The sequence below is a fragment of the Saccostrea cucullata genome, unplaced genomic scaffold (genome assembly GCF_032062105.1).
Source record: "Saccostrea cucullata isolate Sc308-1 unplaced genomic scaffold, CSIRO_AGI_Scuc_v1 ctg973, whole genome shotgun sequence".
Lineage (NCBI taxonomy): Eukaryota > Metazoa > Mollusca > Bivalvia > Ostreida > Ostreidae > Saccostrea > Saccostrea cuccullata.
In genome coordinates, this window is record NW_026935523.1 from 230,050 (window position 1) to 243,009 (window position 12,960).

At 32.1% G+C, this 12,960-nt stretch overlaps 1 protein-coding gene across 1 annotated transcript in view; it reads left to right on the forward strand.

Moving 5' to 3' along the window:
• LOC134243088 (uncharacterized) overlaps positions 1-12,960 on the forward strand; it is a 39,129-nt gene that overhangs the window by 6,285 nt on the left and 19,884 nt on the right. The window contains exon 4 of the mRNA XM_062725308.1: positions 2,312-2,515. Within this exon, the coding sequence (XP_062581292.1) occupies positions 2,312-2,515 (204 nt within the window). The remainder of the gene's footprint in view (positions 1-2,311; positions 2,516-12,960) is intronic.

The window sequence follows — 12,960 nt, forward strand, 5'->3', positions numbered from 1 at the left end:
TCCACAGACTTCAATCTTCAATAATTAATTTCTGCTTAGGTAATAACATTTTAGAAAATTTCTCTTGGTAAATCCCTTTCTACTCTAAAGTGCTTTACAGCAATATCAGGATATTTTACAAACAATTGCTATTTAAGGTTAGAATTTTGGTCCTAATATGGGTCGGATACCTTAAATCTTAGCAATGATAGCAAACAATTATTTTTGCACCTGTATAGCGGCCATGCATTACCGTTGCCACAGTTTAATTTCTGAAGCTAATAATTTAGGATCTGTACTTTGAATAATATCATTCTGTCGAATCATTAAAACGACTAATCGGCACCTAAAGCAGATACAATCACCATATCCCTCGATATAATATTTAAAGTTAAGTGCATTACTGCCTTACTTTTTTGGTACTTATCCTTTTAATAAAAACACCTGAAGGTGCTTTGGTTGCAACTGCCTTTTTCAATATTCCAGCATCATCTTGGGTCGGTAAAAATTTTCCAGCTTGTTATTGTGTATTATAAATTTGATACATTTGGTATATTCGCCACAATAAAATTTATTTAATACATTCCTGATGTTTTTATATGAACTTATCTGAGATAATAAATCACAAACCTTCCTTCCACCCACAAACCTGAACAAAACGGAATGTGTTTTCCAAGACCATGGTTTGCAAAATATCACTGAATTTAGTGCAAATTTAAATACTTTTGCCAAGATAATTGATTCATTTTGTAATTGAGCTTGATATTGATAAAAAAGCCTTCTGTGTTTATTTTTCGGTTTGATTTGGTGTTCCTTCACGAATATTAGTACCCAGCGCAATTCTTGCGCCACTGTTATAATTGGAATGACGGAGAACCCTGGTTGTATTATAATTATTATGTGCAGGAACTATATATTTTTTTTTTGAAATTCCATTAGATTAGGGTGACAATTATTACCGTAAATCTCGAAATTTTTACTGTAGATAAATTTTTAGCAAATTGCATTGCATTCGCAAAAATATTTTTCTTACAAATAAATCAACATGTGAAGATTTTTTTTTCTGAGAGCTGGTGTCTTTTTTTTAACTCAGAGAATAGGCGTCGGTAACCACTGGTCATTTTTAAAAGAAACCTGTTTATACTACTATAAATACAAGTTAATTACCCGTGACTGTAAATTGCCCTCATTATATGCAATATCGTCCGATGGTTTGACAAGCACTGATGCGATATGCCCCTTTTTTAAGTATTTTGCCAATAAAGAGAGAACTGTTATTTTATCTTTAGAACCGTGTATCAACGCGGGCGATAGCTCGATAACTAACATTTACTAGAGAGTTCCAAATGTAAATACGGTATGTAAATTTAAGTAGGTGAGAAACCAAACGTTGAGAAAATTAGTTATATTTTTTGCTTCATTTGGATTATATTTTAGGTTAAAAGGCATACACAAACTCTAAAATGTTTGTTATAATCAATAAAGAAGTTATTTTCAGTACAAATCCTTTTACATGTATTTTATAAAAATTGTTTTGGAGCGATTTCTTGCCACGTTACGAGTAAATTGATGGTATTCTAACTGCAAACAAATTTGAAACAATACCTGGTTTGAAAATCTTCAGTGATTTTTATTTTAAGCGCCAGTGACAATTCGCAAAAATTTGAAGCGTAAAAATTAATCAACAGCTTTTTGACCAAAATTCGCAAAAATAAATCGACGTAAAAATTTCCAGATTTTCGGTATTATTTTGTAACATTCATAAAAAATCCCAATCGATTAGGGTGACAATTATTATTTTGTTACATTCATAAAAAGGGCGGGGGGAAAATTTGGTATGCATACACCACAGATTAAGCTCTTTTAAATGAGACCATAGTCAATGACTTTGAGACCTTTGCTAAATACTAGTATGGCTATTTTGTCGGCAAACTTTAACCTTCGCCATAGGTTTTGAATGTTGAAAGATAGAGATTTTATAATAGGAATGCATGCTCCAATAATTAAGTCCTTTCACATGATACAAAGATCAATGACTTTGTGACCTTGCCTGTGTCCTATATGCTAAAAATAGCTTTGTTGAACCTTCACCATAACTTTTGAACTATGAGAGATGGAGGCTTCATATTTGGTATGCATTCTTCACCAATCACTTCTTTCAAATGACACCAAGATCTTGTGACCTTGATTGTGACCTATATGCTAAAAACATTTTTTTTTTAATTTTGTTGCTACAGGGCGCATATTGTTTTACAAACACATCTTGTTTTATTACCTTTTTATATAAAAAAGACTGAAAATGTGAATTTAAATGAAAATGATTTTTCCGCAGTTTCAACTGGTCAAGATTTCCGACAACTCTTGGATAATTCTAATCCACATGTGCATACCGAGATCTTAGGGAAATATGGAATGGGAAAACGGGTAGGCCGCATACAATTTACTGGAAGTGATGCAGTTAGAGCAGTTGGAACAGGATTTATAGTTGGCAGCAAGTACGTCATGACAGCCTACCATGTCATGAAGGACAATCTGAGTAAGTTATGCAGATACGTGTTTGTGTATATTAATAATATTTATCTTGTTCTTAAAGAAATAATATGGAAACACTTCAGAATCAGAAAAGGCTCATATGAATAAACCTATCCAATTAGAGTCATACTTTCCTTTAAATAAATCTGTTGGATGAGTTTCTTGTATGAATATTGAATGTATGTATAAAATTTTCTAAACAAAGATAAAATAGTCCTTTTTCAAACAAATTCAAACCTTTGACATTGAAAGATATTATGTATCAATTACACTTGAGGTAGCCTTGCCATTATATTTAATTTTTTCTCCATATGTTCTGTAACAGAAGTTTATTTATGTTTTCCAGTGTAATTTAACTGTAATTTTTAAAGTTTACTGAAGTTAGATTTTTGCACATATCTATAACCTGATGTAGACCATATCACATCCATATGAGAGTAACTCAAACATGAAGTTTGATGGATGAAGAACAAAAGTCAGAAAGTACAATATACGGCCTGTGAATTTCTTAAAAAATAAATCATCGTTTTCTTGAAAACTATTTGTGGTTTCCGTATCTACTCGACTTCGTCAATGCAGGGATGGGTAGTTTTAGTCAAACCGGATGTTGGCTTCTTTATCGTAACGGCTAAAACCTATAAGGGTTTTGACTCTTCCGGAATTTTTCACCGATTTTACAGATTCACTTTAAAATTTCAAGTGGGGCGCATTCCTCTCGGAAAAAAATTCAAGTATAAAATCAAACATTGGTATCTTACGTGTATTTTTCAACAAGTTTTTTTCTCCGAGAGGAATGCGCCCCATGAGTAAATTTAATATTTACGAATTTCGTTTGCTCAGCTGCGCATGCAGAAAGCAAATTTACCTTTATATAATTCGATGTTAATAAAACTCTGCATGGCAAGTATTAGATCTTTCATAAGATAAGTTACTGTTAATTATATAAACACAACCATAAATCCTTTTTTTAGCATAAATGCATTATTTATGCGTGGTAATTAGGGTAGGCTAAACAGATTCTAATATAGCCTAGTTCTCAGTTCAATTAAAAACAATAAAATGTAGAAATGTTTTCGCGTTAGTCTATGCTCTCCACATCTGCATGTCTACTGTGGACCACTGTTAAACAGAAGTCCTCCAAAGTGGCAAGGTTATAACTACAGACACGTGCAAAAAGTATTCGGTCAAAATGGCGGTGTGTTTACACTGACAACGGTAGTATGAAAAAATCTACAAGCTGAATTTTCAACGAAAATGCTCTGAAAATTAAAATAATCAATTACTTACGATTTAATACTTCGTAAGGTGTCCTTTAAGTCTGATTACATTTAGAATCCGATTTGGAATGGAGCCATACAAGCTTTTAATGTAAGCAGGCGTGATACTTGTCCATATGCGCCGAATTTCCTCGATCAAATTGTCTTTCGATTTTATTGCAGCAGTGCGTGACTGAAGTTTTCTTTTTATGTGTAACCAAACATTCTCTATTATATTCAAGTCTGGTGACTGAACAGGCCAACTTAAACAGTTAATTCGATTTCTAGCTACATACTCTTGAGTTGACCTGGCTCGGTGGACGGGTGCGTTGTCATCCTGAAAATAATAACCATTTTGAGGGAAATGTCTTGCGAGAACAGGCCATAGGTTTTCCTCTAATATATCTTGGTATTTAGCAGCATTTATATTTCCTTCTACTGGCGTCATAGTTCCAACACCCTCCCTGCAAATGCACCCCCATATCATAACTTCGTATTTCGCTTGAGAAGTCCTCTGCTGAACAAGGTCCGGCCTCCATCCTTCGTCCTTTTTTCTCCAAATTCTTATCCTTTCATCATGACCCATTATTATTTTACTCTCATCTGAAAAAATCACACGCTTCCTGTCCTCTACTGACCATCGTCTTTTCCCCCGACACCAAGCAAGCCGCTTCTTACGATTCACTTCTTTAATAACCAGTTTCTTCTTAGAAACACTTCTCCGGTAGTTATGTTTGTGCAAATTATGCTGTACTGTCCTTTTACTAACTGGTTCTGGTCTTTCCTCGTTAAATTTTGCCGTTATATCAGAAAGTGAACATCTACGATTTGTTTTCACAATCCTCTCTAACTTCCGATAGTCACGGGGCCCGATTTTTGGAGGTCGGCCGCTTCTGGGTTTGTTTTCAATAGATCCCGTGTCACAAAATTTTCTACAAACGTCTATAACTGTTGATTTAGGTAACTGTAACATTTCACTTATCTTTCTCCGAGAATAACCTTTCTGCATTAACTCCACGATGATGTTTTTCACATCTGACCCCATTTCTTTTCCTTTCCGACCCATCTTTCTTACTCTTGCTATAATTGCTCTAAATTTGTAAACAGCAGACGAAAATATTGTCACGTGATTTATCATGTGACTAATTTTTCTAAATTTATACAAATCTACTTCCTGTGATGTGATATCAAGAGGGCAAGGTCATTTTCTTTTTTTAATACCATGGTAAGTGTAAACACGCCGCCATTTTTGACCGAATAATTTTTGCACGTGACTGTATTTATAAGGTCTATTTGCTTTTTTTCTCTCCCATCATTTGACAAGTCGTCAGTATTTTCTCGTGACGTCACAATGTACAGAAAATGACGTCAAAGTTTTTTGGGAACTTTTATATTTTTCGTACTCGTGGTGATTATAGATCTAGATCAATAACTTTAAATGTTCAAAAAATATCAATTTTTGAAAATTTTAAAGAAATAACATTATTACTATTTAAAGTTTACTTAGTACATAGGCTTCAATATGTATTCTGTGTGTCACATAATCATTATCGCGCATGGGGTAGATCGCGAGTGATTAACTTGTAAATTTCTACAGGTCAGGATGTTTATGTTTACTCAGTATCTTTTCATGGTTATATTTTGCTCAGACATTGATATTTTTCATTTAGTCATGTTCCAGAGAGCGCGCGAGAGAGTGAGAGAGAGGTCCACTAATATTTCAATAATTTGTAGATTATGCTTTTTAAAAATTAATTTTATTAAATGACTAAATATATTCATAAAATCGTGATTTTCAAATATGTCAGCCCAAGTCTGCATGTGGCCTCCATGTGTATGCTCTAAGGTTGGGGATGTCTATAAGAATCCTGTTAAAAAGGCAATATAGGTTATAAATGAACACTGTAATATTTAGCCGGCCTTTATATATAAATAAAAATTTATCAATTTATTATCAGAATAATCTCAAAAAGGAGGAAACATTTCTGTTCTGTGTTTGATGTATGAATAAATTTGATATATATATATATATATATATATATATATATATATATATATATATATATATATATATATATATATATATATATATATATATATATATATATATATATATTATAAAAAGAGTGGTAAAAATTAGTTTCCGACATGGCTCATCATAAGGTCCAAGAAGTCTTTCAGGGCAGTCCGTCCCTAAATAAATAAATGATGTTTCGATAGATTGGATGTAAGGAATAATTCAAGATCAGGCACGTAGTATCGATTTTGAAAGTGGGGGGAGGGGGCAGCCACAGAATTTTTTTTAACTTCCTTAAAAAACTTAACAAGCAAAAAAAAAAAAAAAAATTAAGGATAATTGCCCAAAGTCGAAAATCCTAACGTTTTCAACTACCAAATCCTTTTCAATATCCATTTTTTTAAGCTTACAATACCATATATCATCCCTCATATTACTTTACTTTAGTATAAAGTGTGGGGGCGACCAACCTTTCAGTGAACATTTTCAATAGTTCAAGTACCGTTGCCCCCCCCCCCCCCCCGTTGCTACGTCCCTAATTATAAAAAATAGATTAGGGGCACCCTGCCATAGGGTTGAATTCACAAACACACACACCCTCACATACACAAAATAAGGAAACCATTTAATTATGTGTTATTAGTTTAGTAAATATTGTTTTTAAAAAATCTAAAAGGTGGGGTGGGGGTGCGCACACCAGAGGCACCTGCACTGGATCTGCCTCTGATTTAGCGGCGTTCTTGCATTAGAAGTTTGCTGATATGCTGCTCTCAGAAGTATTCGTTCAACGAAGTATAGGTATTGCTCAAAAATACACAAGTGTCGAAAATAGTTGAAAATGTTGAAAAGCAGAAATTAAGATGAAAGGGAAAATTGAAACTTCAACCATGTCTAGTGATTGTCAACAAACACGCTGTACAGATTATTGAAAATTAATAAATCAATTTATTACTTTGCAAAGCCAATTGATGATCGTGATAACATGAGAATGATTACTCTTGAGAAAAAGAATATCTTCAAAAGTCCGTGCGTAAAATATCACGTGGTACCCTCTTCAGAGGTGTTCTTCGTTGAAGAATGTGTATGGAATACCGGTACTGTCTTTAGTGTCTTACTTATGAGGAATAAACATAATACGCAGTGTTTTCTACGCATGTGCACCTAAAACTTGGCAGGTAAAAAATATGTATTTATTTATTTTAAGTCATGTTCGGAGGAATTGTAAGTTTCTGCCATTTAGATTTTTACCCCCCCCCCCCCTTTCCTCACCAACGCACACATTAATTCTGGGTCTGTAGATCTATTAAATTGTGTGCAGATTATAGCTCATTCATTTGTTTATGAAATTCCCACCTTTCTGATTTGTAAATATTAAAATATTTTAACTGCTAGACTGAAAAATATTTCGCGTATCCTTTATATTTCCAAAAAAAAACAGTGTCATTATTCACCCCATGCAGACAGACATTCTTATAGATGCAGTGAATCAATCGAATTTCCTTTTTATTCACTGTATAGCGTAATAACATGTTACCATTCTTCGCAATTTTTCTATCTTTATATAAAATTTAGAAGAAAAAGATAATAAATTTTAACTTTGCAGTAGCATTGAGGTAGCGTATTATTGTTCCAGATATAGTTTTTTTTTTAAATTAATTTTCACATATATGGTAACCAAAGATATATCGTTTTATGCTGAAATCAAGCAAAGAAAATACATCTTGACCTATTGAGAGCAATGCATGTTCAATAATAATAATTCCTAATGAATTCTACAGTCTTATCAAATGACTGTTGTATGGATTACAAGTAAATATTTTGTTTGAGAAAATAATTGTTTCCAAAAAGACTGAATGGATGTCGCCCGCTAGCTGTTCAGGTTTCCCCCTGATGTCATAAAAAAGTGAAATGTTAAGCAAACACTCGCTCATAATATGCTAAACACCACTGCTGAATCCATTATCTATATACATGTAACTATTAAAAATTATTAATAATTAAAAGAGACGATGAGAAAAAAATATTGCGCATGTGCAAATATTACCGGGTAAATATTATGTAAAGTTCTTTTAATTACCGTAGTAATATTACAAAAGAAAATCATTTTACGTTCACTCTTAAAACGTTTGACGTTGTTGAAAAACACGACATCATTATGAATTTGTTATCTTTGTATCTTTAATTAAAATGAAAAAAAAAATACTTAGAGTGGACGTATATAGGACAAAAAAATTCATATTTGACAACTTTTAAGCTTACTCTACCAAAATCCGTGAAAAACTCAAAATGCATAAAAATTGCTAAAAAGGGCCCTTTTTCCATGGGCGCAATCAATTGTGTGACCAGTATTATTTTTACCTTAACATTTAACATCCCCGAGTTGCTATACGTTCCTGGAATTGGCTTTATATATACAGGTTGATTAAAATATCAAATGCATAAAGTTTATGTAATTCATAAATGAATTTATTATTTTAAAACATTATCAATGTTAATAATGAAACGTTACAATGAATCTACATGTAACTAGTGCTAATTGTAACGGGAACCGTTACAGATGTTCCCCAAACGCTCCCCAACTCCCTTTTGGTGCCATATTCCCTGCAAGCTTCATTAAATAAGACACACTCTGTGCATTTTTTACTTTAACAATGTTTTCTCAGAAGGATACCAATTATATTCAAATTTTAGCATTGCACCCGTGCGCATGTGAATGCATGTGTGTTATGACCATATCATCTTGTCTACACTATCTATATATTTTAATATACTATATTAAAGCATTCAGTCCAAATTCAAACTCATTCAAGTGTATTTTTAGTTCCACTTGTTCCAAATGCACGGACGTGCATGATGGCCATACCATCTTGTAGGAGTCCCTTATATCTATCTATGTTCTAAATCCCATCCTATTTGGTTGAAAAACAAGGGAGTTATAGCCATTTCAAGTTTCAGCCAATCAGATTGCAGCACACGTGCATGCGCGTGATTTCATGATTTTTTTTCTATATCATATTGTAGGATATCTTAATGCATGACTATGCTTTAAATTTCAAAGCATTTCGTCAAAAAACAAAGGAGATATAGCCATTTAAAGTTTCAGCCAATCAGATTACAGCACGCGCACATGCGCATGCTTTCATGAAAATTTTTATATATCATGCTGTAGATCTTCATTATGTAGGGCTATGTTCAAAATTTCAAAGGATTATTTTGAGACTTTAGTTTGACCCAATCAGAGCGAAGCGCACGTGCATGCGCGTGAATCTTGCTATTTTGACCATGCCAATACTACTAATGTATCCTTACATTATGAGTTTCAAAAAAATTCATCAAAAAATAGAAAAGTTCCAGCAATATCCATTATATTGGTCATTTTATGTGTTGCACGTGCTCGCTCTTGCAAGCACGTGCGCGCAAAATGACCTTCGTTCGGCAAGTCTACACAACATGCCTACTGACCCTAAAAAGGTTTCATCTAAGTCGGACGTGTAGTTTACAAGATCACTCGTGGACAAAATTTTCCCAGGAAGAAGAAAAATAATAATAATAATAATAAGAAACAGAGTAAAAACAATATGTTCCCCAACTTCGTTTGGGGAACATAATTATTTACGTATTCAGCGATAAACACATGGGTGCTGAACGGACACGCTGTCATTTTCACTTGTACATGTACCTATGCTTGTTTACACCTGACGCGTTATAATTTCAAATTAAGTTATCTTTTATTAACAAAATATCAAAGTACTATCTGTAATATGTTGTAATATACATTTTTGTTAAATTCTCATCAATTAATAAATATTTACACTTTATTTATGAGAACTCAGATGTGTTGAAATTCACAACGTCATTATGACGTTCCGTAAAATGTACGAAATTCGGCCATATACATATGCTATTTTGAAGACCTCTTACAGAAAATATAAAAGAGATATTGAAAAAAGAAAATTGGTTTGAAAAAATATACAGTCTATAGATATACCTAGAGGTAAAATTGTCCTATTTTGAAATCAGGCGAATTTGTGTACTTTCTGACTCAAGCTCTTTGTCATTTATTATACATGTATAAATGTCGACAGATAATCAAAAGATACATAAGATAAAGTGGAGATCACTCTTGAAAAAAAAATGAAAATTTGTACAACACATAAGTTAATCTCCCCTGTGTAACATATTACATGAAGACAAAACAAAAGTATCTCTTCTGATTGGTCGATAAAATTACCCCCTATCTATCCCTCTAATATTGACACAAAATTAAAACACGGATTAAAACAGTCTTTCAAGTGCCGCTAGGGTTCGCTGTTATGAATGATAATAAGTTGCTTAACTTGCTTAGAGCAAGTCCCAGGTATAGAACGGTTTATCCACAAGTCAGTTTTTAGCATTTCCCAAGTGTTTCTTTGCTGTCAAAATTTAGCACTAATGTTAAACTTATTTACTATACAGTTGCGGAAACCGTTTATTTACATATAAGTAAATTTTTAAATTAAAATAAAAATTTAAGTCTACCTTCCGTTTAATTCTAACCTAATTCAATTTTTATACCTGGTCGTTCTTCATCATGGTAAGTAACACAAATAAGATAATTAATTATAGCATTTACTTGTAAATATGTATATGTTTTTATAGGAAGCGCAAAAGTGTGTGTACAAAAAACATGACATTATATTTTCTTCTTCATAATAATCGTCCATGAGAGCTTAAATGTTGAATAATCTGTTCCCCATTCATTTGACCCTGTTATTTCAGGTAAAGTGAAGACATTCACATTCTTTTGGTCAACACTTTTGTATAAAAACAATTTAAGGAATAGGTTATCCTTTTGTGTACATAACAATACCAATGGAAAAGGAGCCTATATGTCATTCCTAAAAACGATAAGTCATAAATCGGCACTTAGTTGGTCGTTTTACGCACCTGAGTTGTCTGTCCTTAAAACACAATATCGAAGTAGTCAACTATTAATAATTAAACTTTAAAATTATTTGATTAAAGGTGTGCCTAATTTATTATCTTTTTTGATAATTCCATGTACCTATAAATCAATATCTGAAATGATTTTTTACCATATGTACAACTTGAAAAATTAGTTGAAAGGCCTACCTGCTGTATCGATGAGCTGCAATGTGTATATATCTGGTATATATTTATTGTATATTCTATGTTAATTGCGCGGATTTTTGGGAAAAGCTGATAAATTACACATCTCTTATCGTGATGACGACAATTATAAGCTACGGGCACCTGTTCCTGTGTCCAAGATCGTTGTAGATAATCTATCTATAAAATTAGTAAAATGATATGAAAACAATTTCATTTAAAAAGTTAAATCTTTATAAATAAATTTCTTTAACCAGGGGCATATCATTAAATAAATAATGTAAAATGATTTTAAAACGGTGTCTTTCAAAAGCTAAAATATCCTGCGGTTTCGACAAAATTTATTATATCTAGGTTTTTCCAGAAAAGGTGTAAATAATATTTTTTTCTGTTCTTATTGTTCAAATTATATATAAAAAAAAAAAATATATATATATATATATAAGCACTATCGGATGTGTTAGATTGACATAACAATAATGACATCTATACTTGAGCTGTAAAAATAAGTTTTAAAATAACATTTTATTCTCTTGTTTATATTAGAAAGGCTTTTGACCAAAATATTTTTTTTTCAGATTGATTGATTGTGCATGCATTTAATAGCTTGTTAAATTAAATATTTATCACCGATTTTGAGATTTACAGAGAGAGAAAAAACAAAAACGTACGACACTTTATTATATTTTGATTTGACTATCGGAATATTTCTATCACTAGAAGAATTTTCTGAATTTGACTATTAAAGATTTCAATTCCAAATTGGACTAATTTTCTTCCCTTAAATATTTATCAAATATATTATCATGTGACATTATATTAAAGCATTTTACAGCTTAAAAGGATTCCCCAAGGAAAAGTTAAAAAAAAAACATCATTAGCTAAGCAGTAATTAATTAACAAAGATTGCATGTCTATGGGGAAAAGCCTTTTTATTTTAGTTTTAAAGCAAAAGATCAAACATAATGAATATCATTAAACACTCTGCTCGAAAGATGCATTAAAACTTTAAAAATAGAAATTAAAACATTTCTTTTTTACCAGATAAGTATTTTAAAATTGATTTTAATAATTAATTTTAATTAAAGAGAAGTTACCTGAACTCATGGATTTAAATTAGGATACATTCAATCCTTACTCGCTAATATATAGTAATAAATGAGAATTATGTCTGAATAAACCGAGTATTCAACACTAACACATCTTCAATTTCTTTGATTCTTTTGCTATCAGGGATTGAATACCTTGATTTCAATTTTCCATTCGATTATTTCGTCATTTTTCAGTAAATGAGATACTTTGTGATGATTGTATAAGCATTTCAAAATATTTGTAATTAATTACTAATTACTTTTTTCAAGTCCATGAAATTTGTTCGATTTCTTTTTTCAAGTATTAAAAATGCTCCGTGGCATCTGATCCCACCTCTGATGTTTCGGGGGTCCGTGTTTGATCTGCTCTTAGTTTGTATTGTTTTATTGACTTTGAGATGGAATACTGTACGTTATCTCCATTTCCTTCATACAATACTTTTATATAGGAACCCTTATTTAAGAAAAAAACATGGAGGACATGGATATAAGGAATATAAATTAAAATCAAAGTTCATAAAACAATTCAAAATAGAAGCAAGGCAAACACAGACCTTTAAAACATCAGAGGAGGTGGGAGCAGTTGTCATGGAGGTAGGGGCATCCCCTGGCCGCCGCTTCCCCTGCCATTATCAGGAAATAGCAAAAAAATCCGTCGTCAATTCAGTGTATAAATAATGGACTAACATTTAGTATGAAAAGAACAAAAGAACTTAGGAAATGATGACGTCAGTCAGCATTAGACTCAATGATAAATATAGGATCTCCCATGGTTTGTGATTTTTATCCAACTCGTTATGTGTTTTCTATCCCTGAGCCTTGGCGAGGGGACAGAAAAAACACAAAGTGTTGGATAAAAGCACAAACCATAAGAGATCCTTTTTATCACATATTTTTTTTCACTATAAATGTGTATTTTGTCTTTGTTTCTAATTCAAAGTTCCCTTTCGGTTACTCCTGACCAAATAACGTAATA